The 23,137-nt window shown below is 37.7% G+C and overlaps 1 protein-coding gene across 2 annotated transcripts in view; it reads left to right on the top strand.

Moving 5' to 3' along the window:
• Spata6 (spermatogenesis associated 6) overlaps positions 1-23,137 on the top strand; it is a 90,854-nt gene that overhangs the window by 33,316 nt on the left and 34,401 nt on the right. Inside the window, exons 4-8 of one of the 2 annotated variants that reach the window (XM_055628951.1) lie at positions 2,938-2,979; positions 3,965-4,089; positions 8,894-8,974; positions 13,032-13,325; positions 19,307-19,394. In XM_055628951.1, coding sequence (XP_055484926.1) covers positions 2,938-2,979; positions 3,965-4,089; positions 8,894-8,974; positions 13,032-13,325; positions 19,307-19,394 — 630 coding nt within the window. The remainder of the gene's footprint in view (positions 1-2,937; positions 2,980-3,964; positions 4,090-8,893; positions 8,975-13,031; positions 13,326-19,306; positions 19,395-23,137) is intronic. The other variant, XM_055628952.1, reaches the window with a different exon arrangement.

Raw genomic sequence — 23,137 nt, forward strand, 5'->3', positions numbered from 1 at the left:
AGAGTCACTGCTAATTTCTTACCTGTTAGCTGTCTGTCAGATTGTCAGATACCAGAAAGAAAAAACAGCCCCCAAGGCCAGGCTCATCTCTCTGGATTTCCATTTTATGCCAAGTTTCTGTTTTACATATTTCAGTGCTTAGTGTTAGCATTGACTTTTTTTTTTTTTTTTAGCTGTCTACCTTTTCTAGTTCATTATTGAAGAAACCTTGTTCACAGGTTTACCTAATCTACCTTCCCCAGCTGTATTTTGAGCATCTGTATGTTCTGTTCCTTCTAGTTTGAGAAAGTCTATGCTCGTTGTTCCCCAACCCTAGTTTCTATCACTTAACTCCTGCTATTGATGGGTGCTAAGGACCACTGAGAGCTTTCACTGGCCCCCTGATTGCCTTGGGTATTTTTTTTTATAGCATCTCATGACATTCTCCAAGGTTTTCATTGTACTTATGGATTATAATTACATATTCATTGAAGTTTTCATTTCATTTCATGTTTATCTCCTTTGTGGAATTTAAGACTCTTAAGAAAAAGCCACATCACTCAAGGAACAAAGACAGAAAGATGGCTAGTTTTAGGCCAAGGCAGGGTACATACTAAAGGCCTGGCTCAAATAGATGAGCAAATAAATAAAATGAAAGATAAAAAGAAGAGCTGTATTGTTTTATCGTAGCTATTCTGACTGGTGTAAGATGGAATATCAGATTCGGTTTGATTTGCATTTTCCTGATGACTAAGAAAGCTGAACCTTTCTTTAAGTGATTCTTGGCCATTCAAGATTCCTCTGTTGAGAAGTCTATGTTTAGTTTTGTGCCCCATTTTTTAAAAAAGAAATTGGGTTATTTTGTTTATTGTTGTTTGATTTCTTGAGTTCTTTATATATTTTGGATAGTAGCCCTTTGTTGGATGTAGGATTGATGAAGATCTCTTCCCAATCTGTAGATTGTCTTTTCCTTCTATTGACAGTGACCTTTGTCTTACAGAAGCTTTTCAGTTTCAAGAGGTCTCATTTATTAATTGTTGATCTTAGAGCCTGAGCTGTTGGTATTTTGTTCAAGAAGTTGTCTCCTGCAACAATGAGTTCCAGGCTCTTTCTTTCCCACTTTCTCTTAATAGATTTACTGTATCTGGTGTTATATTGAGGTCTTTGATCCACACGGATTTGAGTTTTGTGCAGGGAGATAAACATGCATCTCTTATCATTTTTCTACATGTAGAAATCCACCATTTGTTGAAGGTACTGTCTTTTTTTTTTTTTTTCCCATTGTATGGTTTTGGCTCCTTTGTCAAAAATCAAGAAACTATAGGTATGTCTTTTTATCCCTGGGTTTGGGATTCAATTCCATCTATTAACCAGTCTACTTCTATGTCAGCACTATGTAGTTTTTATTACTACCCTGCCTACGAGATAAAGATGTAGGGATAAAGATATTGCAGGTAGAGCAGAGATCGAGGGAATGTCCAACCAACATGCCTAGCCCAACAAAGACCCACCCTATCGGAGAGTGCCAACCCTTGACACTATGAAAGGCACTCTGCTAAGCTTGCAGACAGGAGCCTGTCAGAGTTGTCTTCTGAGAGGCTCTACCCAGCAGTGCCTCAAAACAGATGCTGAGACTCAGAGCCAAACGTTGATCAATGCATAGGGAGTCTTGAGGAATAGTGGGAGGAAAGAGAAAAGGACCCAAAAGTGACAGGAGCTCCACAAGAAAAACAACAGAGCCAACTAACCAGGGCCCAGAGGGGTTTTCTGAGACTGAAGCATCAACCAAAGACCATGCATGGACTGGACCTAGACCGCATGCAAAGATGTAGCAGATGGGCAGCATATGCTTCAAGTGGGTCTTCTAGTAAGAGAAGTGGGGACTGTATTGGAGAAGGACTCACTTGGTAGCTTTTAGAGCACTTTCCTCTGGCGGGACTGCCTTGACAGGCCACAGGGGAAGATGACAAGTTCAGACTTGATGCAACTTGATGAGCTGGAGTGGATGGGAAAGGGAGCTCCCCTTTTATGAGGAAAAGAGGAGGAGGGAGAGGGAAGAAAGAGGGGTTTGGCCTGGGGGGGGAGGAGGGAAGGGACTACAAGGATGTGAAGTGAATAAAATGAATAAATGAGAAAAAAATAGAGCTGTATTATTTTTTCAACTGTACCTTACAACAGTGACTTAGGTGAAGAATTTAGAATTTTTTCATAGGTGGAATATATTGATGATGGAGTGAAATGTCATCCATGGAACACAGCAGAATTTAGAGGAAGTAGCAATTATGCTTCAGAGGACAGAGATGATTCATTTATTTTTTTCTTATTTTTGAAAATTTGTCATAAAATATTTCAGATATATTAAAATTCAACATGTTTTATAAGGTACATATATAACTGTCACTATTACTCTATTACTTATATCTTAATAAGAAATAGCATATTTATACAAATCTATATAGTTAACTCAGATAAACAAGAATATTGTGTATGCAGCAATTATTTTGGCTTTTAATTTTTGATATTTATTTGTTGTTGGGGGCACTTATTCTTGTATTACGGCACATATGGAGGTCAGGGGTATATCATGGGAATTTGCTTCCCTGCTTCCATTATAGGGTTCCAGGGGTCAAAGTCAGGTTCTTAGGCCTGGTGGCAGATGCTTATACATATTGATTCATCTTGTTGGATGTATTTTGGCAAACAAAGACGACAGAGATAAGAAAAAGGGCCATATTTATTTTTTTCATTATAGCCTCAAGTTATGACATGAATGGAGAATTTAATATTTCTTCATAGATGGAATACATGAATGGAAAGTTGAATGAGACTTTCATTCATGGAAAACAGCAGAAGTTAAAGGAAGGAGGGAAGCACTTATGCCTTTGTTAATGAAGTAGACTGAAGCAAGTTATTATTACTGACTTTTTGACTTGAGGAAATTTTCTTTCAAACTTTCAGATGATACAGCAGTGTTCGAGTTGATACAGCTAGTTCCACCAGGTATTTTATTATTATTGATAAGATGACTCCTAAAGCAACTCATCCCAGTGAAATGTTCCTAAATCTCTCCTCTCCCTCTCCCTACCAAATTAACAGCAATGCTTATTTTTAGCCCATTGATTTGCTGTGTATATGTCAAAACAGTATATACAGAAAGGTAGACATAAATGCCAATTGAATGCATCGTTCTGAAGTTAAGTACGTTAAAATAATTGAAAGTGGGCGATAATATCTTCATAATTTTGTGACAGTAATATAAATTGATTTTATCAATTTTTGAGATTTTAAAAATAAAATACATATTTTTTTAATTAAATAGGGTTTTTGTGTGTTGGCTATTATTGAGAATGAAGAGGGTCATAGCCATACTTATTTATAGGGTAAACACTGGTTCCTGAGGAAAGAGGTTACTTATTAAAATATAGAAACTAGTTTATTGTTGATACTGATTTCTAGGATTATCAGAGTTCTTTATTTTATGAAACACATACCTATATTTTATTAAATACAAGTAATCCAGAATTTTCAGTATTGCACACATTCTTAATTCACTAGTCACGAAGTCTATAAACCGTTTCAATTATTTTTAATGTCCAATCTTACACTCTTATGACAGCAGACAGAAAAGACTGAAGATAGGAAAGATGTTAAAGATGGTAATAAGCTTTGGATGTATAAATTTCATGAACTTTATATTTTTAAAGAACTTCCTTTTGTAAGAGTCCCTAGGTTCTCACTGAGTTTACATGAATATCCCTGTTCCCCAAAGGTGTGAGGCAGAGAATTACTATAGCGTATTTCTGAAAGAAAATGTATTAAAGTACTTAATGTATCTTTATTTTAATTTTCCTTTTATAGAAGATTAACACAGACTTCAAGCAGGCATACAATAAGGCATCAGGCATTATATATATTATACTTGATGATTTTGTTTCTAAATAGAATGTTTTGTTATAATTTGAATCATAGGATATCTCTCTTATAGTGGGAGAAACACTGTCCACCTATGATGAAAATACACGAGATTTCATGTTCCCGGGTCCAAACCAAATTTCTGGGCACCATGATTCAAACCGCCAGGTTACCATGAGGAGGATTTCTGGACTAAGAGTAAGTGAGTCTGGTTTTCCAAGTCAGCTCTTGATGTAGGCTCATGGGTGAGAACTACCACTGAGGCCTCAGTACCATGTATGTGTAAAACTAACTCAAGTTTAATTTAGTTTCAAACTTGTTTTGTATAATTGTGCTATTTTAACCATCCTGATTGTAATTTTCAAAAAATAAGGCATTTAACATCATAACTAACACATGTCATATTGGCTGACTGTTGTGACAATTTGTAACTCCTTTCTCCTCTGCACTGTCTGTCCTCATCTCCGACCCATGTCTCTCTGTTACCTTTCTCTGTTTCTGTTTAGGGAAGGTTCAACAAAGAGTTGAACAATAACCAGTCTTAAGATTTAGGGAAACCCAAATTTAAAAAATGGTCTTTGAGACATATGATTTATTGGAAATGTTAATAAACATTTAAATATTTACAAATTGAGAATTTTTGTATGCTGCTGTGTCATATAAGCTGAACAATCAAAACTCAGTATTTAATACAGACCAAGATTTTCTAGCATTTTATCTTCTATGAAGGTATGTGTCTTCAATATATCCCATAAGCCATGTTAACATTATTTCACCCTAGTGCTAGAGATGGGACACAGGGCCTTCCATGCACCTCCAGATTAAGATGTGTTCTTGTAGTTTTGTTAACAATGATTAAAAATAAAAATAACTAAAATGCCTAGCTTGAATAAAGCTTGGATAGATAGGTGATAAAGTGTTCATAGATTGTACACCTAAGCATAAGTGCTGCATTGAATGGTAATAATTGTGTGACAAGTAAGCATCATTAGCTCCATAGTGCGACCACGCAAAGCTCTCCCACCTTTTCTTGTAACTCCCTGATTTAAACATACCTTTATTCATGAAAATCAGCTTGCCTCTCAGAAAAACTCAAAGACGCCCACTTGTTTCAAAAGCAGAGAAGGAGAAGTTAGTTGCAGGGCTTGAAATTATTTGGATGAATAGTTTATTATTTGGATAAATAGTTTTTAAACTAATTTTATGGACTCTCAAAATAACAGTGTGAAATTGACTCTGTAACAATCTATAAAAACCTTTCCTCTGTGGGATATTTTTAAAAGTCATTAGTCAGCTTTTATGTTTTAACTGCCTTCAAAGAGTATTTTAAGAGTCATGTGGAAGCTCACAAAGGAAAATATATATATATATATATATATATATATATATATATATATATATATAAAGTTTATGTTCTCTTTAAGGTGATTTAAGTTGCTTTGTCATACAAAGACAGTAATAGAGAATCAACTGTAGACTGTTGACGGGGATTTTCTTTTATCTCTTGCATTGCTTTTGCATATATTTGAAAGGTGTCTGATTACTGAGAAAAGGTACATGAAAATCAGGACTTCCAATAACAGCTATGTAAAGAGTTTGACAGGTCGTCTGTGTAGATTAAGCAAATGTGAAACGGGGTCAAAGTTACCATACTCAACGTCGGGCAGTGAATACAGACTAACAACTACAGCAAGCAGATGAGGTGTTGTTTTTGTTCTTCAAAATTGGCCCATTTTAGGTAATATTGCAGGAATTTGGGACTCCTTTGCCTGGGACGTTCCCATGCCTACTCATCAGTGACAACTGTAATCTTTACCGACTGAAAATAGACACAAGGAGCAGCAGCTTTGGCACCAAGGAGTTGAGAGGTGATGTGATTGGCTTGGCTCTGCCAGCAAACAGTGGTGGATCTTGTTGGTAGCACAAGGAGAAACTGTACAACTTCACAAGGCCCATTGTTCTACTGACTGGGGTCAATGGCACACCTTCTAAGAGACTGACAGGCAGATCCAGAAACAAAGGGACAAGAAGAGGGTGAAGAGAAGCCCTCTCCCTTTCCTATGTTCCTTCAAAAGTCATGCACAGGGGAGACAGTGGGAGATGAAAAGAAACCCAGAGAAACCAACTGTAGCTATGAATTTATTTTCTCACCTATCACTGAAAGTCAGCGGTGGGGAGGGGGACACAGGGTAGCTTTTCTAGAAAGAACTGAAGAATACAGAAGACATGGAACAGAGTATAAACTGAACATCAAAATTATGGCATAAGTCCAGCCATATCAATAATTGCATTTACATATAAGTAAAAACAAGTGATCTAGTCAGTGGTTTGTGGTCCTGTCAAGCAACAATGACTCATCTTCAGAATTCTTGTAATTCTGAGCTATCATCTTTGAGTCCCACTACTGTGACAAGGGTTCAAACCAGTATCTGGAATTAAATCCGGGCACTCTTATGGATTTACTTTGTAAGCTCGGACAAAGCACAGTGACCAGTAGATAGCTTGGGTTCTTGGGTGGATTGATTTAGCATCAAGATGATCATATGTTTTAACTGTGGTTGTCATGGCGGTAGTGCTCATGGTTATTTTCTTCATAGACTCTGAGCCCCAAAGCACTCTCATCTTTGAACTATGCTCACATTCAGTATCTTATGGAGGAGTATTTAACAGATGCCTCTTGACTGGACTCAGTGAGTTAATAACTTCTTACAATAGGCTCCATAGAGAACTTACATCTGCATGGTGTGACTTCACTTTGTCATTTTGGCTAGGCTCTGGTGCCCATGCAGTAACAGGGACGTTTACTGTAAGGGAATTTGATGATGTGGTGAAGATTCATAAACAATTGACTTCAAATAAAAATTACTACTTGACAGTGGGAGTGATCTTCATCTCATCAAGGTGGAGACTGCAAACACTGAAGATTTATGAGGCAGGAAGAATTCTGCCTCATGGAAGCAATAGAAATCCTAATACTCCAGCCTACTCCATAGGCTTTCATGCTCAAAATAGTGTGTCAGCTCATTCTTTAGTTTCCAGCTTACTGATTTGCCCTTTGAATTTCCGAATTGTTATCTCCAACAGTTGTGTGAATTAATTCTCTAAGATAAATCTATGCATATCAATAGTCCTGTTACAGACTAGACTTCAAAGGTCTGGTAAAAATACTGGGTTAGATATTGGGAACCCACAATATGATGAGAATGCTCAGGGAAGGTTCAAGTGGAGAGTCGCATGCCAGGTGGTAATAGAAGGCAGTCTGTTACTTGTTGACATTTTTATTACAGTTGGACTATTCATACAATGGTGGTGAATGGCGTATATTTAGTTATACAACAAGCCATACTAACCGGCTTTCTCAAAGTGTACGTAATGATGGATTGCCTAATGACACTTTTTTTCAGTCTGAATCCTCATCATTAAGTGACCCATGATGGTATTTCCAGAAATTCTTTAATACACCCCTCTCTGCATTTCAGTGTTGCTAGGCACCAGCTATACTGGTTGTTATTTCCATTCTGTCTCCTTTTGAACAGGACTATTCCAGTGACTGCCTGTGCTTGCTGCATGGGTGCAGTGGGTGTTGGTCATATAGATAGCTTGTCTCCTAAATTGCAGGTCTTCTGACTGTGAAGAGCTGTATCCCACGAGCTATCATGAGCTATAAGGAGCTTTGACCAAAGAACCTTACTTATTTGAGGAGCCACTTTATATGTCAACACTGGGTTTTAAGCTGAGTTTGTACAGTTGTAAAAGGTTAAGACTTCTTGCTTTCTTATTTTTTTTCTTTTGGGAGCATAGTGTATTTTGTATGTAAGAAGAATGCAATTTATAGTCACAAGGAAGACTGCTTATTTATGTAAGTATATTGCTATAAATCCATTGAAAAAGTAGCTCTGAGTCTTTGAATATGAACCACACTTACCAAGTTATAGAGAAATATCTTATATGGAGTAGTAGATACCTAATAAGGGGGAATAGTATGTGTCATTGATATTGATTTTTAGGCAGTTTAGTTTGCCCTTTGGAATGGATGTGTTTTAAATTCTAAACTTAGATGGTCACAGATAGGGTCTGCAGAGGGCTTGGTCAGTGTCTGACTCCTGTTGACTGGCGCAGACACTACTTGAGGGATCAGCAGTGTGGTTAAAGGTGCGTGTAATGTGGGCTTCTAGATGTTTCCTCAGGTGCTTCGTCACTGTCCCTTTGAACTATCTCTATTTCTTTACTTACCTCAAAAGTGTTTAAGCTGATTATTGAAATGTTGATAGAAATAGAATACTGATTAATATCTATACCTGAATGTAAAGTATATTATAGAAAAAAAAAAGCTTTGGAAAAACTTCAGAGACCTCCTCTGTTTGAAGATTGCACATCTGTGAGGATTCCAAACTATTCCATTAAAAAATATTAATAGGATAGGCATGCATAGGAAGAGCTGGAGAGATAAAACAGAAAGGGAAAGTAATGCAATTCTATTTTAATTAAAATGTATTAAAAGATAATAAAATAAAAATTAATGGACAGTTAAATATAAATATAAATATAAATATAAATATAAATATAAATATAAAATAGGGAATGGTGTTTTGATGTACGTGAAATTTATGGAATGGCTAAATAAAGCTAATAATTATTTTTTAATTATATAGTTAAATGTATTAATTGTAAATGTAAGGAGAGTTGAAATCAATTAAATACATTCACACATTTATGACTAATGTCAAAATCTTCAAACACTTTGACAGAGACACTTGAAAATGAAAACAATTGATTACTCTATAAAAGTAATATAATTGTTCCTAGCCAAATCATTAGCAATGAAGCTGCTGCTTAGTAACATTTGTCATTACTATGTTCTTTACAGTAATAAGTAGGTCAAACTAACAAATGCTGTGCTGAGTCTTGACAAGTATTTGTCATTTCAGTCCCCGTTCTCACCACTGACTCTATCTTTTTCATGGAAATATTTAATGATACCATTTTTTTTTTAATCTCTCAGGGAATTGCTCCAAAGCTGGAATTTTCTACAACTTCAGTGATCACGGAATGTCTGATAAGCTCAAGGAAGTGCCGCACTCAGGTTAAAATGATTAACTGCTTCATGTCTAGTTGGTGATGGTGTGTGACAAGCTTTAGCGTTTTGTTTTGCTGCATTTCCTTTCATTTTGCCCTACCCACAATCTTCTGTTTGAGTAGCAGTTAGCAAAGTACTCAGCACCTTGATTGGATCTTAGACATCTGGAAAAGGCTGATCTTAGTCCATTGGCAGTGGGCACATTACTCGATGTTGTAGACTACTTAATACAAGTAATAGTTGAATTTTGTAGAGAAAACTGGTTGGAGACTTGTATTTATTTCACAGACGTTACAGGTGACTGCAGAGAGGACAGATGATAGCATTAAGCAAACGTGGCAGCGTTCTCAGACTGGAGAGCTGATGTATACTGAGTGTGACTTCTGAGTATTTCTAATTCCTTAGAGGACTGTTGCTCAGTGGAGTGTCAGTACTGGTCCTGTCAGATCAAGGCAAGCTTGGATGTTCCAGCCTAAATAACTCCTGCTTGGGATGATTTCCTTTGACAAGCTTCTGCACCTATTATTTCTCATATTCCAATTGTTACCGGACCACGGGACAGTCTTCTGTTGGACAAACGACCATGCCCATAGTCATCCCAGCAGTGCTGGCATCATCCGTGTGCAATTTGGTAAACTGGCTGTGATGAAAGGCCGGGAACACATGAAGCTCAGATGATTCAAATGAAGTAGAACTGGGAGTTGTGGACAGAGTGGAATAGTATTTTGCTGTATTACAGTTTTAAAGCTATTTCTCTGAAGATGAGATTGTGGCCTAAGCTAAGAAAGGTGCAGTGAGTTCCCAGAGTGTTGAAGGAGATGTTATTTTGTTAGCAAGGTATTTAGGATTCCAAAGCCAGTCTGTAGCTATTTATCATTTAGGCACAGATGTTGGAAGTCTGTCCAGCTGTGCTTACCATGTAGGGGAACCTGACTGGCTAGCTTCTGGGATACTTACTGTGCACATTTGTAAATTGTTTAAAATGTTTTACCTGGATTCAGTTTTTCTCTATGAAATGGAGTGTACCTAATGAATGAATAGAAAAAAAAATTTAATTCCTATGTGACAGAGCATTCATGTAGAAAAGTCTTAACATTTCAAGTGTTCGCCTTCTAAATGTAAGGCCCTCCCCTTCAGTTAGTGTCACTGTACTTTATGCACTTAAAAGTAGCATTTTTCTGGTAAAAATACTATTCTTTTTACTTGTTTGGAGTTGTCACTTGATCTTTACTAAACAAAGATGTAAGAAAGTAGGTTTTGATATTAGACAGTGTTTAAAACTACGCTTTAGGTCTATACATATACCTTGATATAATTCATAGGGCACTTGTCCTACCATGCATGAAGTCCAGGGTTCAATTCCCTGTCAAGGCCATGAGCAGAGCTGGGGAAAGAGATGACAGAAGAGGACAGGGGAGCAAAGTGGGGAAGAGAGAAAAAAGTGAGGAGGGAAAGATGAAAGAAGGGTGGAAAGGGGATGGAAAGAAGGAGGAAAGTACTATTTCCAAATGTATGTTTTGTGTTTGTCAGCAATTTAATGGATTAAAAAATTATATATATTGATGTGAGTTTCTAGGAGAAAAATAATTTTCTCTTCTAATTTGTTGACCTATTTCAAAGTAGACTTTATGGTTACATAGTTAGATCTTGGCAGTCTCTTTAGGATATTGTTAAGCTCTGTTAAGATACAGTATCCCTTAGGTTTCTTGTATAACAATCCTTACTAACTTACTGGTTTAAAGCAGCAAAAGCTTCTCATTTCTGGGGCAACAGGATGATTCCTTCAGTGTAGACTGGCTGGCCACACCTGAATGATCCATCTCAAACCTGGCATTTGGCAGAAGTTGTATTTGGGGTGGGAATGTTCACTTTTTTCATTGACCTCAGCTGGTGTGATAGTCATAAGACTCATCACCCAGCAAGCTAAATCATGGCTTCTTCATCTGCTGCAGGGAGAATCTCAGAAGAGTGATAGCCTTTTAGAAAACTTGGCCTTATGACATAGTGACCTCTTGGTCAAAGAAATTACATAGTCAAATTAAGCATGGGCTCTGGGGGGAGAAAATTCCATGGGTGCAGATGTAGGAAAGGAAATTGTGGAAGTCATTATGGAAGAGTGTAGTGTCTTGAGCTTTTGTAGGAAAAGCTAGAGGCATTAGGGAATGCCATGTTTGGACACCATACATTTGTAATACATGACTTGAAGTCTGTAACTTCATTAATGGACATGAGTCAAACAATTTACTGAAGAAAGGGGAGGTAGAGTTGGTATCTTAAGATTTGGTATAATCAGAGGTGGGTAGGTAAAGAGCAACTGAAGCATCACTTTAGGAATTTAGTTGTGTCTAAACCAAAAATATGTAAGGAACAAAGAGATAGAAGTCCGGGGACTGATGTGACAAATGGGGTTAACAATAGACACAGAGTAGAAGAAAGAGGTTGAGTAAAAGGGATTTACACACTGTAGATACAGTGGATTTGTAGAGGAAAGATTCAAGACATGTTTGACAGGGATAATTAAAGATGAGCCAAATCCCAGGTGTTGGAGTCACTGCTTAAATGTTTTAGGGAGCCTCAAAGTTCTAGAATAACTTACTTATGAGAGTCATTGTGATGTCATAGAGGTGGATGAAGGTATAAAAGAGCTCTGCCATACCCTCTGGGGTCATTGGACACCGCGGGTGAAGATCCTGGAGCATACCACCACCACAGAAGAAAGAAAATGGCCTGATGTACTGGCCTGTATAGAACATGAGAGATATTCTCATTTCTTCTTTTATATCTTGGGCTTGGGAAAGATGGCTGTTATTTTGATTCATATTTATATTTTAATTACTTAGTCCTCGCACATAAGGAAGAGAGTTGAGAAAATGGAGAAGAAATTTGGATTAGTTTTTCAAGGGATTGAAGTCAGAAAGAAAAGATCTTTAGCTTATTTTAACTAAAAATCATATGACACTAGAAGAAATATATTATTTATTTACAATCTAACTATTAAGGCATTTGTAAGGCAGAGTGTAGAAGAATGAAGGATTACCTGAGTAGCAGCAAAGTTGGAGCTATTAGATTTGTTGTCATTTTTATCATATTTTCATGTGGGCAAGGCTTCACTTCCTTTGCCCAGCCTGACTTAACACTCTGGGGATCTGGAAGCCTTCTTGACTCAGCACCCATGTGGCTAGATATGTAGCCAGATGTGTCTGAGTCTTTTTTTACCTTAAAAATCTCACACTGATACCAGATTTATATTAAGATGGAAGTATTAGTTATTAAAGTTTATAATCTTTTTATATGTATTTAGTTTTATAAACAATATAAGTCAAGAGATAAAATAGTATTTTTATCTGTCAAGTTAAAGATGAAATAGTATTTTTATCTGTCAAGATCCAAGATGACTTGGATCTTACACTCCTATATAGTGTTTGTAATTCGAGTAAAACACTTCAGTAAAATATAAAGTGCTAGAGATTCTTGTGTTGTACTTATGTTATACATGATTACAAGAGAATGAATAAGACATTTTTAGTAGTTTTCTTCTAATGATTTTACACCCAGCTAGATAAGTGTATTTAGACAAGGGTCCTCTGTTGCCCAGGGGCATACTGCCTTAGCATCCTAGCCAGGTCAGGCCTGAGTAACCACACCATACTCGGCAGGGGCTTTTAAAAATTAAATGTAGTTCTTTTAAACTTAATAGCCCATCACTCGACTATGTAAATGTAATCAATGTTGTTTACACATTATTTTTTTAATTTACTGAAAAATAAGTTTTTGACTTTTTTGAAAATAAGTTTATTTCTTGGAATTTTGCAAGTGATTAAGCATTAGCCTTTAATATTCATTAAGCCCATGATTAGACTTAAGAAGGACGTTTGATACAGTCAACTTTATTAACTAGGAGAATATGTATTTGCTTTCTCCTGGGTCAGCACAGATGATGATAGATCCAGTTGGTTTTGATGACTTTGTGTACCTTGAGTTACTCTTAAACTTTTTTCCCCCTAACTGTAGAGTTTCAAAAAGTACCTTCTACCCACATGAATGTCTATTTTTTTATGCTTAGGATAAATTTACTTACCATTCAGCTCCAGCTGAAAAATCCCACGGCAAACTGCAATGCAGAACATCAAGATCACAGAAGAAAAAGTCCAAGTCACCCGAGAGAAGTAAATACTGCATGAACACCAAGAACTACGAACAGCCTACAATTTCTTCAAAGTCTCATTCTCCATCGCCCTACACCAAGAGACGAATGTGTGAGCTCTCTGAAGACACCAGGAGGCGGCTGGCCCATTTAAACCTGGGACCCTATGAATTCAAAAAGGAAACAGATAAGCCTCCATTTGTGATTAGACATGTATGTGCTCATAAGCATTTCCATTTGAAACTTATCAAATCTACTCTGCCACTGAAATATTATGCTGAAGCAGATTTCAATAAGCAGCTCATATAAATAATTTCTTTTCTTGAAAACTTAGCCAGCAGCTAAAGGTAGAAAACTAACTTAACTAAAGAATATGCTTTTTAGACTGATGCTCCAACCAAGGACCACGCATGGAGAAGGCCTAGCCCCCATGCTCATATGTAGACCATAGGTAGCTCAGACTCCATGTGGGTTCTATAGTAAGGAGCTCAGGGGCTGTCTCTGACATGTACACAGTGGCAGGCTCTCTGATCACCTCCCCCTGATAGTGCAGCCTTGTCTGCCCACAGCAGAAGACCTGCTGAGCCAGTCCTGATGAGACCTGATAGGCTAGGGTCAGATAGAAGGTCCTTTCCTATCAATAGACTAGGGGAGAGGTGTGGGGGGAAAAGGGGGAAGAGTAGGAATGGGAGGATACGAGGGAGGGGGCTACAGCCAGGATACAAAGTGATTAGATTATAATAAACAACAACAAAAAAGAGAAGTAGAAAAAAAAAGAATATGCTTTTTGTTCCCCCTTTACGCCTTTAATGCTGACAGATGAAGCTGTTATGAATGCCTTATGGACTCTTTAAGTACTCATTCCCTCTCACTTCACACAGGGGGCAGTGTTATAACTCCACAATTGAACCTGGTTGTAACTGACGTTGATACTAAAATGCTAAAGTAGAATTTTAAAAGAGAAAGCAGAGTTTCCTATAAAAAGGAACCCATCCAGTCTTTTAAAGAATGATAGTGGAAATGGATGTCCTTTGAGAACAAGTCCTTTGGGAAGGCTTTGGATCCTGAATCTTTGAAGTTAGCTCTTGTTTGATGTGCATGCGTAGGACGGTCTTTCGAATTATGGATGGATTAGTTCTAATCCTTCTGCATAGCCTTATGTTATTATGGAAGTTAGAGCTTTGTGTACATGATAGACTTTGATTAAACCGGAGTGCCTGCAGTCAGAACACTCAGTCACAGGCTGTCTCAGTTTCTTGAAGTTTTGTAAAGTTCTTTTACCTTAAAAGCAACTCTACTGAAACTCTCCCTTAGTAACAGAAATGTATATTTGCATATACACTAATAATAAGCGTCTAGGCTAAAATGCTTGTAGAAGCAAGCATTTACTATTCTTTTTTTTTTTTATTTTTTTACATTTTATTTCTTTTTAGTTACATTTTGTTAACTCTGTGTCCCAGCTGTATCCCACTCCCTCATTCCCTCCCCAACCCCGCACTCCCTCCCTGGTCTCCTCCCTGCCCCTTTCCAAGTCTACTGATAGGGGAGGACCTCCTCCCCTTTCATTTGACCCTGTTTTATCAGGTACCTTCAGGGATGGCTGCAAAGTCCTCCTCTGTAGCCTAACAGACTGCTCCTCCCCTGGGGGGGGGGGTGTCAAACAGCCTGCCCTTGAGATCCTGTTAGAAATAGTCTGTGTTCCCCTTACTTTGGAAAACTACTTGGTTACTGAGCTACCACGGGCCACATCCGAGCCGAAGTTCTAGGTTATATCTGTGGCCCATAGATTTACTATTCTTAAATTCTAAAATACTCATGTTTTTTAGAACTTTTATTTGGAATACATTCATTTGGAAGTCAAATAACTTTTGAATGTGGCCGTGTACTTTATCTGAAAGTTCTTGAGTTTTCTGTGACACTATTTAAGAACAATTTAAATTATGCAATATTTCGTACCATCTTTGTTTTGCCTATGAGTGAATTATAACATACATATGTATAAGATACATACACTTTAATTTTATTAAAAAATTTACAGTCACCAGTTTTTAATTTAAAAAATATTAGTTTAAAAGAATGAAGAATTCACTCATATGTATCTTATACATATGTATGTTATAATATGGTAACATCTGTTAATAATCATATATATATATATATATAAATTTATTTTATGTGCATTGGTGTTTCTCTGTATGAGGATGTTCCGTCCTCTTGAGCTGGAGTAACAGACAGTTGTGAGCTGCCATGTGGGCACTGGGAATTGAACCTGGGTCTTGTGAAAAAGTAGCTAGTGCTCGTAATTTGTCAGCCACTTCTCCAGTCCTAAAGCTATTCTTGTTTCTCTAATTTGATCACAAGTTTGGTCCAGTAGAACATTATTTAGACATTAGTTTGCTTGTGTGCCTGATGGAAATTTGAGAATGCTCTTAACTTTAATACCATCCAGAATTACAAATTAAATGGAAAAGAAAGGATATACTATTTCCTAATTTGAAGGAATAATCAATTTCGTCTTAACTAAAATGCTTGTATATGAAAGTTCAGAAGGATTATGGGAGGTAGACACAGAAATGTTGGGGGAACAACTGCTCTTGAAGTGTTTATTAATACTTTTAGTGGCAGTGTTAGAAAAAGTATACTTTATAAGTGTTTTTATTTTCCTAAGTTACATTTTTTCGTAACAGTAATTTTTTTAACTTTTATTTGTTACACTTTATTCACTTTGTGTCCCCCCATAAACCCCTCCCTCCTCCCTTCCTAGTCCCACCTTCCCTCCCCCTTCTTCACGCATGCCAAATCCACTGATAGGGATTTGGTCCCTATCAGTGATAGGGGAGGTCTCCCTCTCCTTCCTTCTGATCTTATTCTATCAGATCTCATCAGGAGTGGCTGCACTGTCATCTTCTGTAGCCTGGTAAGGCTGCTCCCCCTCAGGGAAAATTTTGTGTGTTTCATATATAAATACTGTAGTTATATTACAGTATATTACTTACCTCACCTCCCCTTTCCAGATTCTTTGCTTCTCCCAAATCCATAACTTCTTCCATAATTATTATATATATATGTATATATATGAATGCTGTCATACTTTTTTATTTACATTTCTTATATCTTGCTCTTCCTACTCCACCCCAATCCCTTCCAACACCCCAACACCAGGTAGTAGAGAAAAAGGATTAGTGGGCGCAGTTCTCTTAGCTGCTTCCTGCTGGTTAGGGTCCTCAGGTTCTTTGGAGCCAGCCCAATTCTCTTTTCGGAGATCTCCAACTTATCTTACCATAGCAACCAGGAGCATCAAGGGGAAGCAGGTGCAGCCTTGTTTTTTCTCAGAGGTCCTCTACACTTTTTGGACTCTGGCACTTATTCTTGCTCCAGAGTCTTTAGATTTAAACTACCTGAAGCTGGCAAAGAGCTCCTCTCAGAGCGTGAACAGGACAAATAGTTTGTCGTTGTGGACTAGCTGGGTCAGTCCCACATCCCACACCTGGGATTAAAGCAACAACCTATGTATGCATATCTGACACCCATATATACTATGTATATTTGTATACACTTGGGAATATAACCTGTCAAAAGGCTTTTCTATGGAGAAAACCAATTCTCTTTCTCCTGATTGTAGCTCTGTGAAATTATCCCCATTCATGTTGATGTGTTAACTACAGTATTATCCAGATCTCGTTTTGGTAACCATGCTGTTGAGATATCAAGGGCTTGTTATGGTAGTATACATATTTATTCCCAGTACTTGACAGGCAAGAGCAAGTGGATCTCTGTGAGTACAAAGCCAGTTTAGTCTAACATTGCATGTTCTAAGACAGCCAGGGATACATAGGAAAACCCTTCTCAGAAAACAAGCAAATAAAAGCAATCAAAAACTTATGATTTAAGAGATTTTTCTCATCAGCTTTTCTGTAAACAGAAATAAGTATACATGTAGAAAATTGGGTTTAGAGTGAATTCGTGGTTTCAGAAGTACTTGGAAAATTGGTAGCAAAAGATGTTTAATTTTATGCACACATATATAAAACCTTAATAAAATGAACAGTACCTGGCTAAAAGACAATTATAAACAAGAAGTGACTTTCAGAATCAGTTAACAAGCTTGAAATACATTGTTGCAATTGTCCTACGTGAGTCAAACAGCCATCTTTTCACTTATGACTTGTAGAATCTTTTTCTTTTGTGATTTTACACACACACACACACACACACACACACACACACACACACACTTACCATTCTGTTTTAAAGTGTACAATTCAGTAGTACCATGGGGATTAGCATGTTGTACCTTAAGACCTTCCCCATCTGGTAGCATGTGCCCATGCAGTGCTACCGTTCTACGCGCCCACACGCCCATGCCCCACTCTCACAGCCCCTCGTCTCTTCTCTGTCAGGTTGCCTGTTGTGCCTTTTCATCTAACCAGTCGTAAGACTGACCTTAGCACAAGTCACTGATGTTGCAGGTGTTTGCGCTTGGTTTCTGCTTATTACTGGATAATATTACATCGTATAGATAGACGTCTCCTTTGCTTACATGTCTATTGATAGATGTTTGTGTTGCTTACACTCTTGGCTACTATAAACAATTCTTTAATGAGCAACCTTTGTACAAGGATTTGAATAAACACATTTTTCAATGTTTTGGGGTAAAGACCCAGGAACAGACCTGCTTCATCATGTGGCAACTGTATATTTAACCTGAAGACTTGCGAAAGTGTTCCTCAGAGTGACTGCACATTTTACATTCCCATCAGCTGTGTAAGAGGGTTGTAGTTTCCTTACGTTCTCACTGCACCTCCGCTTTTCTGTTTTGATGTTGTTTTGTTTTTTCTTTCGTTTTTCTGTGGTGGTGTGGTAGGTTTAGAACTAGGGCCTATTGGAAACAGGCAGGCGTTAGCCCAGGTCTGCTTAATTTTCTCTACAGTCCTCTTGGTGAGTGTGAGTGGCATCTCTTTGTGGTTTGATGAGCATTTCTCTACTGAATAATGATGCTAATCGTCTTTTCCTGTGTTGGTGAATATCCTTTAAAATGTCTACTCAAGTCTTTTTGTCACGTTAGAATCTTCCTTCACTGCTACTGTTGACTTGTAGGAATTCTGTGACATATTTGTTTATAGCTAGAAAATATAGTTAACCTTTGTCAACTACAAAGTGCTCAGCAAAGCAAAGACACTGAATTCCATGTGTTTGCTAAAACAGGTAGAAAGTTGGTAAACTTTATAAATAAGGCAGAGGAGATCATTCTAGGACGTTTTTATATTTCTTTTCTGTAACTTTTTAGTAAAAAAGAAACAACAGGGGCAGTACGTACTTGACCACAAATTTATTCTTTTTAAAATTTTTACTTTTATTAATTACACTTTATTCACTGTGTACCCCTCCACAAATCCCTCCCTCTTCCCCTCCCAGTCCCACACTCCCTCCCCCTTCTCCACATATGCCCCTCCCCATGTCCACTGATAGGGGAGGTCCTCCTCTCCTTCCTTCTGATCCTAGTCTATCAGGTCTCATCAGGAGTGGCTCCATTGTCTTCCTCTGTGGCCTGGTAAGGCTGCTTCCCCCTCAGGGGGAGATGATCAACGAGCAAGCTAATCAGTTCAAGTCAGAGACAATCCCTGTTCCCATTACTATGGAACCCACTTGGATACTGAACTGTCATGGGCTATGTCTGTGCAGGGGTTCTAGGTTATCTCCATCAATGAGTCCCCATTCAGAAAGGCAGAGAGGATGGACATCAAAAGGAGAAAACAGAGAACAAAACAAGAGCCTTCCACAGAGGGCCTCTGAAAGGCTCTTCCCTGTAGGGTATCAAAGCAGACGCTGAGACTTATGGCCAACCTTTGGGCAGAGTGCAGGGAATCTTATGAAAAAAAGTGGGAAATAGTAAGTCCTGGAGAGGACAGGAGCTTTACAAGAAGAGCAACAAAACCAAAAAATCTGGGCACAGGGGTCTTTTCTGAAATTTGTTCTTTTTTTTTTTTTTTTTTTTTTTTTTGGTGGTGTTTAATTTCAACTTTGTTGAAAATGCACTGTAAGTAAGTGATTCAGCACTGACTTTGGAACACAGAGGCACTGTAGGATTCACCTGCTGTGTGGCATATGCTCTGGTTGTTCAGCAGTGCTGTAAGACTGAGAATGGGAAGGGACCATTAAAGTGTCCTCTCACATTGCAATCCTTTTTCCTCTAGGTTGATCCCCCAAGTCCCAGGGCTGATAATTTGTTTGGATCACCCAGCAGAGACTGTGAACGAGATGTCTGGGCCAGGATGCACAGTGGTAAGGGGAAGCGGTTTTCTCCCAATCTAGTTGCTTAAGCTGTCAAGCCTTACCTAACACTGATTAATGAAAGCACACCTTTGCTGCATTATAATATATATTATATATAATACATATTCAATAATATATATGTTCTTGAATACCTAGCTCTGCCCCTTACTTAGAAACATACACCATTCCTGAGAAGTTATTTTAATCCCTTCAATAACTAGTTTATCAGTAAGGATTAGCGATAACATGGGAAATGTTACCATAAAAAGTATGTGAGTACATATGCTCAGTAAATATCAGCTAAAATAGAATTTCTGAAGTGATGAATTCTTTAGGTTTAATTTATAAGAATGTGTATTAATTGTTAGCCCTAGTCTCTTTGGCAAGGTAAGCTTCCTAAGTTCGGTATAAGTTTTTTTGTTTTTCTTTGTGAAGAAGCTTAAATGACATGGTATAGTGAAGCATATTTGAATACGGACGTCATTAGACAGCGGCTAGCAGCTCAGCAAGTATTTACTGGCAATCTTTAACGTTAATCTACTACACACTGAGAATGTCAAAGTGGAAGAGAGTTATGTAAGAGGAAGAAAAATTGAATTGGAATGTGTAGAAAGCTTGGATGTCTATTTCTGGCTATAGCGTACACCTTCAAAATGAGAAAATGCAATGCTCTTTTACAGAACATGTTTTGTTTTTGTTTAAGCACTGACAAAGAAAATGGATTTTGCTTTAACGTGAATGTTTACAGTCAGAACATTTGGTGAAAGACTGTTTCAGCATATTCATAGTTTCTTGAATTTTCTTTCTTTCTTTCTCTCTCTCTCTCTCTCTTTCATTTTTTTTCTCTCCCTCTCTTTTCCTTCCTTTCTTTCTTACTGTTTTTTTTTTTTTTTCATATAGGGTCTCTCTAAATAGCTCTGGCTGTCCTGGAACTCCTTCCGTATACCAGGCTGGCCTCAAACTCAGAGTTTCTTCTGCCTCTGTCTCCCAAGTACTAGGATTAAAAGAGTATGCCACCATGCTCAGCTTGAATTTTTATAAAGTATTTTTACTTATATACAGAATAAAGGATTATGTGAAAATTAAATATAAATGTTGCATTCTGTTTCCCTATGTGATATAGAAAATGAGCTGTGTGAATGAGGCAAAAGGAAGTAATTTCCAGGGAGATGTGTTGGGAAGATCTATTTGAAATCCTTTATGCCTGATCTCTTGATATTGGTCAGCAAAATGGTTATTGTTCCCAATGAATCATCTGAAGTTGTCAGCTGCCTCTGTAGAAGTACATTGAGGATGTCAAGAGGAATTTGTGGGTTTTTTTTTTCCCCTTTTAGATTTTTGTATGTTGTCTTTTCATACACAGGTAGAAATAGTAGAAAATTTCTGTATACTTCTTGTTCAGGACCCACAGGTAGCCTTTGTTTTCATCCTCTCCTATAGTTTTCTTTCTCCTCTACTTTCCCCCATTCCCACATAAATTGTCTCACCAAGAACATTACTATAGACTGAACTATAGTCCCTAAAAATTTGTATCTTGTCTGGTGCATGCATGTAGCCCAAGCACTTGAGAGGCAGATGTAGAAGTATCAGGGGTCCAAGTCCAGCCTTGCTACAAAGCAAATTTAAGGTCATCTTGGGTTCCATGAAACTTTGCCTCAACAAACAAAAACAGACAAACCACCAAATTAACAATACACAATTTGTGTGTTGAAGTCCAAACCTCACTGTGATGGCGGTTAGCAGTGATGCTTTTGGCAGCTAGGTTTAGTAGAGACTGTGAGTGGGTCCTTGTGATAGGATTGCATCTTTCTCCCTGCCACACGAGGACTCAGCCAGAAGGTTAGCATCTGCAGCCAGAGGGAACACTGCCACCGGAACTTGGTCTCCTGAACTCTAAGGAACAAATTGCTGTTGTTTCAGCCACTCAGCATATAGTACTTTGTTATGGAGGCTTTAGTAGACAGATGCAGAGATCATCTTCTGTCTTATAAGCCATTTATTCTTTTGAAGCCTCTGTCATTTTTCTCAACAAAATGTAGTTAATTCCATCTTTATAGAATTATTGGGAGGATGAACTGTGTCAATGTTGGCTTAGAAAAAGCATCCTGCAAAGTTGTCTAGCCACAGGTTCTTGGTGTCACTGACGGTGCCAGATATGGGTTCCACATCGTGGAACGGCTTTAAAGCCGATTAAAATGTGCTTGGTTATCAGACAGCATTCAGGCCGCTGTTACACAAGTGGGCATAGTCTTATCAGGGGGATCATTATTGTGGACTCCAGTGTTCACAGCTAGGAGACATTAATAATGTGGAGGACTGTTTTACGAGAGTCAGTCTAGATAAGATTGCAATCTTTTACTAACTTTGAAGTTTGCTTGATGTCTAGTGTGTTTACGAACAACAAATTAGAAATAACATTATAAATCCTAAAATTCCATATCAAGTTAACCGCAACACATGAGAACATTTCTCAATCAAATAGCATGTATGCATCAAATACTTTACTTATTAGCAAAATGTCTTATTTTAAATGTCTTAGATTTCATTTAAATACATTCCTCTCTTGCTTTCTCATAGAGCTGAGAAGTCATTTCTAAGAGTCTTTATTTGGTTCCTTTTTTAAATTCAACATCTTCACTTTTTGTGATTACATTTTATATACCATAAGATTTATGTTTTAGTACACATATATTAATATAGTTTACATGGATGAAATTGCCACTATAATCTATAAAGCATCGCCATTGTGCCAAAAGCTTCCTTATCCTCTTTGTACCACCCACATTCTCACCTTCAGCTTCTATAGGGTTCACACCATTTGGCTGTTACTAGTAAGGCTGCTATGGGGATGTGCTTTGAACTGTTCATGCAGACAGATGCTTCTACTTCTCTTGTATGTGTAGGAATGGAATTCCTGATTCATGTGGTGAACTATGACATTGTATGTTTTCCAAAGTGCCTACACTATTTTATAGTCTTACCATTAGAGTTATGGCACTGCCAGTTTGAGCACATCTTCAGCACTTGCTATTATCTTTTTTTTGTGTGTGTGTGATTTTCAGTATATAGTCCAGTGCTAAAAATGAAAATGATAAAAAATATATAGTTAGCCTTCGGTATATACAAGCACTGAATTAATGGGTTTAACAAACCACATATCCAGAATATTTGGCAGGGAAGAAATTTGACTGTGCTAAATATGTACAGACCTATAACAATAAAGTTAAAGACCATAACAGTAAAGTTATGATTTCTGAAACAATATGGGATCCATTCACATAGCATCTGAATTGTATGTATATTAGAGATAAATAGTCTTGAGGATGTGGGAAGTAGTCCATTCTTACATGCCATTTTATGTAAGAAATTCAAGAATCCATGAAATCTGGTGGTGCTGGGAGTCTTGGAACTTCTCTGCTGGGTACTGAAGGATGCCTGTATTGGAGTGAGAAGAAGCAGTTTCAGGTGAACAAAACACAGATGAGCAAGAAATGTGAAATGCTGTTAATGTGCCTTTCCTCTTTAGCATGGAGAGATATTGAGAGTTGAACTGGTGAGCTGAGTCTTCCCCTGAGCCCCTGGTATATGGAGAAAGAACATAGCTCCTTCTCAAAACTAGGAACATGCTTGGCAGACCCAGAAAAAGCCCGGGGCCAGGGCCTTAGGAGCTTTTCTCCAAGGACTTGCTATGTAGAGAAGGAACACATCTCCTCTAAAAACATAAATATGCTTGGCAGAGTTAGTAATGGCCT

The sequence above is a fragment of the Psammomys obesus genome, unplaced genomic scaffold, assembly GCF_907164565.1.
Source record: "Psammomys obesus unplaced genomic scaffold, mPsaObe1.curated_primary_1811, whole genome shotgun sequence".
NCBI lineage: Eukaryota > Metazoa > Chordata > Mammalia > Rodentia > Muridae > Psammomys > Psammomys obesus.